The sequence below is a fragment of the Orycteropus afer genome, unplaced genomic scaffold (genome assembly GCF_000298275.1).
Source record: "Orycteropus afer afer isolate SDZICR_OR568_19922 unplaced genomic scaffold, OryAfe1.0 scaffold00007, whole genome shotgun sequence".
In the NCBI taxonomy this organism is placed as follows: Eukaryota; Metazoa; Chordata; class Mammalia; order Tubulidentata; family Orycteropodidae; genus Orycteropus; species Orycteropus afer.
Genome location: NW_006921594.1, coordinates 14,812,773 through 14,821,261, shown reverse-complemented (window position 1 = coordinate 14,821,261; position 8,489 = coordinate 14,812,773). Strand labels below are relative to the sequence as shown.

At 46.5% G+C, this 8,489-nt stretch overlaps 2 protein-coding genes across 2 annotated transcripts in view; one reads left to right on the top strand and one right to left on the bottom strand.

Moving 5' to 3' along the window:
- Positions 1-1,853, bottom strand: part of PUS7 (pseudouridine synthase 7) — a 74,623-nt gene extending 72,770 nt beyond the window's left edge. The window contains exon 1 of the mRNA XM_007944495.2: positions 1,757-1,853. The gene's annotated coding sequence lies outside the window, so the exon portion shown is untranslated. The remainder of the gene's footprint in view (positions 1-1,756) is intronic.
- Positions 1,854-7,626: 5,773 nt separating this feature from the next.
- The window catches only part of RINT1 (RAD50 interactor 1), a 29,279-nt gene continuing 28,416 nt past the window's right edge, over positions 7,627-8,489 (top strand). Inside the window, exons 1-2 of the mRNA XM_007944483.2 lie at positions 7,627-7,734; positions 8,169-8,214. Of these exons, the coding sequence (XP_007942674.1) occupies positions 7,693-7,734; positions 8,169-8,214 (88 nt within the window). The 5' untranslated portion in view covers positions 7,627-7,692. The remainder of the gene's footprint in view (positions 7,735-8,168; positions 8,215-8,489) is intronic.

The window sequence follows — 8,489 nt, the reverse complement described above, 5'->3', positions numbered from 1 at the left end:
AAAAAGTTATGTTCAAAGTGAAGAATGTTAAAAAGGTAAATATTGTTATACATAGGTTACCATGCACAAAAAAGACACGTTCAAAAGAATTGTTAATTAATAAATACGGCAGGTTGACTACTTGACTGAATACAGTCAGCCTATCCATCTTATTTTCAATATGGGCATACAGTCCGATTTTTTAGAAGACTCAGTAAAGGTATCCTCAGGCCAATAGTGCATATCTGTTTCACAGAGGATTAGAGACTTGAGACAAGAGTCCTTAGTAATCCTGGACTTTCTGAACGAAAAAAAAAAAGAGCCTGGCAATGAGACTGTATATTTAAAAAGGAAACTTTCCAAATCTTACCTCTTGGAGGCATTTTTAAACCTCTCAGAACAATGCTGAGGTAAGGACTGTGCAGATGAGTTGCAGCAGGCACAGGGACACCTCCATCCACTCACAACACATGCATGGGTCAGGGTGCTAGGGAAACACTCCTGGTCCCCAACCTCGAGGAAGGCTGGGCCTGCTTTGGGAAATGTATACAAAATAAGCAGTCATCCAAGTGCCTACCTAGACGTAGCAGGCCCATAACATAGAGTGATGAATGTTCTGTTCTACATTCTAGTTCTATTAGTAGTGCCTGGGGGTCTTAAAAGCATGCAAGCAGCCTCCAAAGCACAACAATAGGTCTCTCTTCATCTGGAGCAACAGAAGTAGTCAGGGATAGGAGGATATGCAATGTGTGGCTAATTCCTTCCATGAACAAAGGCCTCCTCTGCCATGAGACCAGAGAAACTGGATGGTGGCTGGCTACCATTACTCAACATTTTGCGCAAAGATTCCATAGAAGAATCCTGATCAAAGGGGGGTAAATGCAGAACAGAATTTCAAACTCTCATGGACGCTAGACTCTCTGGAGCTATGGAGGTTGGATGACCCCTGAAACTATTGCCCTGAGATAATCTTTAAACCTTAAATCAAAATATCTCCTGAAGTCCTCTTGAAACTGAACAACAGATTAGCTTAACTAGTGAAAAAAAAAAAAAAGTCTGCTTTTTAAAGAACTATCTATATGGGATCAAATTGACAACAGCAACTTAAAAGATTCGATAGGAACCTTAGGGAGCAATGAGTTTATGTTCTTGATAGTGGATTCAGAAAAGGAGAGAGAGAATGGTTGCACAACTAGACGAATGCTGTCAATGTTTCTGAAATGTGCATGTAGAAATTGTGGAGCTGGTGTATGTTTTGCTGTGTATATTCTCAACAACAACAAAATAAATGAAATTTAGTGGAAAAAAAAACAGTCATGAGTGAATACAAGCACTAAAACACGTGGGCTGGACCATGGAGAAGACTGTTCAAATGATATGCAGGAGCTGTGAGCGGCTTCAGGATAAAAGGCCAGTTTTCTATTCTATCCAGAGCTCGGAAAAGAGTTTGAGAGGGTCGGAGCAAAGAAAGAGCAGTAGGAGAGGGATCCTGTAGCTGACGGCGCCGTGGGGAGGTCGAAGCGCGCGGCGCCCCCTGACGACTGCCCCGGAAGCGGGGTCGACGCGGCCGAACCGCAGGACCCGCCAGGCTCCAGCTGCGCTCCGTCCGCACAATCCGTAATGGAGGCGCCACGGGCGCGCCGTGGGCTCAGAATGCTGGCAAGGACGCATTCCCATTCCGCACTGCTTCTCGGCGCGAAGCCCTGGGGCCCGAGCGCCGAGCCCGACAGAAGGATGGACCGGGACCCAGGCGGCCGCAGGGAGGCCGCTCACTTACCGGGAGCCTGGGAGCGCGGGCGCGGCGCGGGCCGAGCAGCGAGGGGAAAGGCACGCCGCTTCTGGCACAGGAAGGCAGTGGCGGCGGGAGTCACTCGGAAGAGCCAGTTGCGAAGACGATTGAGCATTAAACAGCGAGATCTGCACCTCCGCCTCTGAACACTGTGAGCGGACTCGCCAGCGGCCGGGCTCGCACACGTGCGGCGCAGCGACGCGCCGCGGCCCGGACGGCCCCGCCCTCTGGGCGGAGCCCTCTCCTTACTGCCGGCCCCGCCCATCAGCTCCTCCCCCGAGGAGGAGCCTTCTTACCACCTCCGGCCCCGCCCTCCGGCCTTCTATTGAGGTGTCTAGGACTGTTTCTTTTTGGTTGGTGTTGGTGGGGTGGCCTGTCCTGGGTAACTGCAAGTCCACACCCAGTGGCCTTGCCAGCTGCAGGGTCGGGAGCTCACGGTGGCCCTTTCACCCCGAGATCTCCCAGGCTGGTCCCTTCTGGACCGTGGCAAGGGCAAAAGTAACTTTATCCTGCATCAAAGCGTTCTTTAGTTACGTGCAGTCGAGCAGGCCCTGACTAATAGTGACCCCTCCTTGGGTTTCTGAGGCAGTATCACTACGGAAGTAGATTGCCCCATCTTCCTTCCGAGGAGTAGCTGGTAGGTTTGAACCGCCAGCCTTCTGGTTAACAGTCACGTGCCTTAGGCACTAGGCTATCAAAGCCCTTAGACAGTCTTTAGGGCTTCTAAAGCAGTGATTGCCTTACGAATGTACACTCTAGTCAGAGTTTTCTTCCGTATACTTCTGGCCCTTTCTTGATGCCTTCCGCCAAGCAGTTAATTTGATAATGAATAAAGACTCACTTTAGGCACAAGTTAGTTTTACATATAATTCTTTCTACTGCAGTTTATCCAAGCACCATTTTCCCTCTTCAATATACCCCTCCCTCCGGTTAACAGCTCCCCAAAAGGGTCCTCTTCTAGAAACCTGATTACAACAAGTTTGTTGTTCTGTGTAAAGAAAAATAAAATTTTTTCCTCTTCCCATGCTCTTCAAGCACCACACGTTTAGGGTCCAATTCTCAGCCCCTGATAGTCTTTACAAACCTTTTATTTTGCCAAATTTCAACTCTGCTATTTTAAACCCTTTTTAAAGTATTTCCTTTAGAGTTTATTTGAAAACCTGGATTTAGGTGTGGGGAGTCTTTACAACAAAGTTACAGATCATTTGCTCAGACTGGCAGCATTTAAAAGAGCTTTGGTGGCATAGTGGGTAAGACAGCTGGGTGCTAGTCAGAAGATTGGTGGTTCAAATCCACCAGCTGCTCTGCAGAAGGAAGATGAAGCTATTTACTTCCTTAAAGATTTACAAAGCCTCATGGGCTTCACTATGAATAGGAATTGACTCAATGGCAGTGGGTTTGGGTTATTTTTTGTTTGTTTGTTTGGTAGGGTTCTAGTGAGGTCTGGTTCCTGGCAGTTTGAACTGACCAGCTGTTCCACAAAGATTTATAGCCTTGGAAGCCAGATGGGGCAGTTCTACTCTATGGGAATGGACTGGATGGCAGTGGTTCGGGCTTTCAATTTGGTGGGGTTCTGTGTTGTTTTCCTTGAGATTATTCACCTCCGTTAAGTACCTCTGATATTTTTCTGTCCTTAACCTGTGTACAGTCACTGGTCCTAGGCTAATTAATAGGTTATTATTCCAGTGAGAGCAACTGCAGATATTTTTACCACAGCCACACAGTAATAATTCGATCTCAAACTATTAATTTTTGTATACTGTACTTTAGAAAAATATCTTCTCTGGGATTGTCGCTCAATTCTTCATAAACTCATATAGGAAAGAAAGTTCACATTTCTTTGGCCATTAGTCAAGTCCGTGGTCAAAATTTACCTTTCTGCATTTCAGCCTGACGCTTTACACACGATCTAAAAGTGAAATTATTTTAGTTTTCTGTTTTCCAAAGTGGGCAGCCCTTTATTGGTTTTTGGTGGCCTAATGCCTAAGGCACTTGACTGCTAACCAGAAGGTTGGCCGTTCAAACCCACCAGTCACTCCACCGAAGGAAGACTGGGCAATCTACTTCATAAAGCTTTACCACCTTGGAAACCCAAAGGGGGTCTCTATAAGTTGGAATCAACCTGATGGCAGTGAGGGTTTTTTTTGTTTATTTATTTTTTGGTAGTAAAAATGATAAGGAAATGTTGAAAGTCCCTCCCTCATTCCAATTCTCTCCAGTAAATGCTTAGCAGATTTGCCTCAGTTTTACATATATTACATACTAGAGGAGCTCTGGTAGCATAGTGCCTAAGGCAATTGACTGCTAACCAGAAGACTGGGGGTTCAAACCCACCAGCCACTCCTTGGAAGGAAGATGGGGCAATCTACTTCTGTAGTGATACTGCCTCAGAAACCCAAGGGGTCGCTATGAGTCGGGTCTGACTCAACAGCGCATAACAACAACATCCTAACACATGTATTCTACACAGTGTTTGGTATCCTTCTTTTACCTCTGCACCAGCAATATGGGTTGCTGAGTGCCTGTCCCATGAGATCTATTCCTGCTTTCATTCTTCTTATTACCTAGTATTCTGTCCTAAGACGCCTTCCCCATTTCCCAGATAGTACTGAATTGTTCTCTGTGCTCCCTCAGTTCTTGTAAACACTTCTGTTGTCCAACCCACTATACTAATTTTAAATTATTGACTTCCATGTCTATTTCCTTTATCAGAAAGTGAATTCTTCAAAGACAGTAGATTGGATTTAGGGTTATCTTTTGTCCCCTTTTTTTCACTTTTTTGTTTTTATTAGAGTTCTACATGCCTGTAACTTAGAGTCCAGTGATTCTGTAGAACCCTTGTCAGGTTTGCAATGAAACAGCAGGAAATGATTTCTTCCTTGTGTTCCCCTCCTCAAAGGCTGTTTTCACCGGATTATTCTGTATTTACCTTTATCCCTCTATAATACATGCTCTATATTGGTATTTTCCCTTTCAGGCATTATCTCTTGACCTCTTTAATAGACATTGAAAACTTAGCTCTCCCTTTGTTCCCTATCCTCACCACACTTCCCAGTCCCCCACCTGATCAATATTTATGGCGTAGTGCCTAAGGCATTTGACTACTAACCAGAATGTTGGAGGTTCAAACCCATCAGCCACTCTTAAGGAAGGCAGACTGGAAAATCTACTTCTGTAAGGATTTACTGACTCGGAAACCCAATGGGGGTTGCTGAGTCACATTTGACTTGATGGCAGTGGGGTTTTTGGCCCTTTTATTAGATTTGTATTTGCTTCCTTGTGACTAGGTAAATATTATTCATATCTTAGGCAAGTAGTAAACTATGATTACTTCTCTGTTCCTGCACAGTTTTTTGTTTTTCCTATAAAACCACAAACCAACCCCATTGCTGTCAAGACGATTCCTACTCAGCTACTCTATAGGATAGAGTAGAATTGGCCCAGGGAGCTCTGGTAGTGTAGTATCTAAGCTACTTGACTACTAGCCAGAAGGCTGGCAGTTCAAACCCACCAGCCACTCCTTGCAAGGAAGATTGGGCAATCTACTTCCGTACTGATACCGCCTCGGAAACCCAACCTTGGAAACCCAAGGAGGGGTTGCTGTGAGTCAGGTCCCACTCGGACTGCACATAACAACAACAGAACTGCCCCATAAAGTTTCCAAGGCTGTAAATCTTTTGAGAAGCCAATTGTCACATCTTTCTTCCCAGGAGCCACTTAACCACTGCACCACCAGCTCTCTTACCTTTTTCCTATAGTTAATAATAATCTTATTTTGGTTTACGTATTCATCCCTAAGCCAAACCCAAACTCTGCAGTTGCTAAAATCTCCCCCTCCACAGGCCCAGTTACACGAGATGTTCTGTCAGTTTCATCCTTCTGCAGGAGTCTTCCGGAGCCTTCTGACCTGCCTCAATCTATGCGAATACACAGTTGTCCTTATGGCCTCTCACTTCTTTTTTCCTATGTTACATCTTCTGTTATATCCTGTCCTTCTTCTTTCTTGGTCCATTTTCTCCTTTTAGAGGAGCACAACTCCAGTAGCTTCCTGAGAAAGAGTAAATGAAAGGTAAATGTTTTAGATATTGAATGCCTGAACATATCTTTATTCTAACCCCAGACAGGACTGGTAGCTTATCAGTCTAATATAGGATTCTAGCATGATGTAAATTTCCATCTTAGATTTGAAGGGACTGCTCCCCTACCTTCTATCTTCCTCTGTTACTGTGGAAAAACCCAAGTATGTCCGGACTCTTGGTTCTTTGGAATTGAGATGTTCTTCTCTCTGGAAGTCGAGGATTGGCGTTTGCCTCCAGCGTTCTGCAGATCCACAAAGATGTGCTTTGCAGCAGGCCAGTTTTTAATCTCTTTTGCTGTGTTTCAGACTGAAAACTCATGACATTCAATCTGGAGAAATTTTCTTGAGTTATTTTATTAATGATCCCCCTCTTCCCTGATCATTTTCTCTTCTGAAATCCTTGTTCTTCATATTTTGGGCCCCCTAAACTGGTTATCTTTTCTTCTCTGTTATTTATTTCTTTGTCCTTTGGCTTCCCTTCCCCCCAGGATATTTCCCAACATTTATCTTCCACCTCTTTGATTGAACTATTTATTGCTGCTATCATATATTTTTTTTTGGTGGTGGGGGGGGGAGGAGTCTCTGAATGCTACTTTTAAAATAGTATCCTGTTTTTGTTTTATGGTTGCAATGGTATCTCTTATATTCTCTCAGACTTTTTTTTTTTTTTTTCTCCTCACACCCACCTCCACTACACTCTCAGAATGGTTTGTTTCCTCTGTGGGTTGCTTCCCCTTCCTCTCCTGTGTTTATTTTGGTCTCTAGTTACTGTTACTGCGCATGTTGTTAGGTGCATGGTGATGCCATGTGACAGAGCAGAAGTGCCCAGAGGGTTTTGTAGGCTGTCATTTGTAAGGAAGGGGATTTCCAGGTCTCTCTGTGCCCAGCGGCTGGGTGGCTTGAAACTACCAACCTTTCAGTTAGCAGCTGAGTGCTTCACCTTTGCACCAGCTCTCTGGGTCCTGTCTCCACTCCTCGCTGCTAGGTGACTCTCCTTCTCCTGGGAAGGGACAAGGGACGGTATTTCTTGGGTCTCTGCACTGGGCAAAGCGCTTGTTGCTGCTGAATCGTCCTCGTTCAGCTCTCTGGACGCTTATGACCAGATCTGCACCATCCAGGCAAGAAACTGAAGTGTCATCTCTAGGAAATCGAACCAGCCTGAGAAGAAAAACCTAAAGACGCTGACGTTGGACATTCTCCGACTAAATAGCGCAACTAAATAACCGTGCTTCAAATGAAGCTCATACTTCAAAGTATGAGTCCATTCACACTCAGAATATCCGATCAGTTCCTTTATTCCGCTATTCTTAAATGTAAACAGAAAATCAAGGATATTGTTTTAAATATAAATTTAAATAATTAAAAAAATTCTTACTGTGATTTGGGTGAAGGTTTACAGGGCACATCAGTTTTCTATTGAATGATTCATACACATTTTGTTTCATGTCATTGATTGCAAATTTAAATCATTTTGTTGAATTTATGGCGCGGAAGGAGGGAGAGATTCCTCAAGTACGTGTATGATCAAGGGCCCCGGTGAAGTGGAGGAAGCCCTTACCGTGGTTGAGAGCGTTTCTCCGCTTCTCTGGAGAGCCTGGAGGGGCGACGCCTGCTCCTTGGGCTGCAGCCCCGACGCCCGGCAGGCTGGGGGAGCGCTAGCGGCTTTGCGGGCAGGGCCTCTCTGGGCCGAGAGGGAAAAACCAGCGAGACGACTGGAGGAAGTCGCGGTGGCGTGCAGCCCGGCGGCTGCTGAGGCTGCGCTGGTGCTTCTGCGGTCGCTGGCCAGAGCCGGACTCCACAGGCCACGCTGGCTGCGCATGGGGCCGAGGACGCACGCCCGGGTGGGATGCCCCCGGCAGGCGAGATCGGAGAGCCGCCGGCGTCCCCGGTGAGACGACCTTGCTGCTCCGAGAAGGGGACATAGCCCTCCCGAGGGAGGTGTCCCCGGGAGTTGACACTGGTGGCCTAGTGGGGTGGCACAGATCTTCCGGGGCACGTAGTTTCAGTGAGGTGCTCCTAGTAGTCCGAGGAGGCGGCTTTCGCGGCCCGGGGAGATGGCCCTTGTGACCTCGGTGAAGTGGCCCTTGCCATTCCAGGGAGGCGTCCCCAGAGTCCCCGGGGAGGTGGCCCTGGCGGTTCCCGTGAGGTGGCACAGACCTTTCGGGTAGGTGGTCCGTTTCGAAACTGCATCGGATGACGCAGGCCCCTTGGGAAAGCCCCTGAGAAAGAGACCTAGAACTGCTGTCCGCGCCAGCGGACGTGCTGCGGGAACGCTGTGTAAATTCCGTCTTAATGTGTGTGTCACACTTGCTCTCCTTCTAGTGCTGCCCTGAAAGTGGTGACCAGAGGAAGAGTGTGGAGGAGAAAAGTAAGCAGACTTCAGACACCTTAGCTCTTTCTATCCAGCCCTCCCTCTAAAACTCAACTTTCTAGGGTCTGTATCAGAAGTTATCTTTTAGAAGAGGTATCTTTTCTCTGCACAATATGCTTGCACACTATTAAATACTGATTACCATTATACACATGTTATAAAGCATGGGGTGCTTTGCAGAAGGGTTCTTCCTGACTCCTGCTTAGTACAGACAGTTTCTGCCCACCATACAGAATTCAAAATACTTGGGAGTCTGCCTGTCATTCTAATGC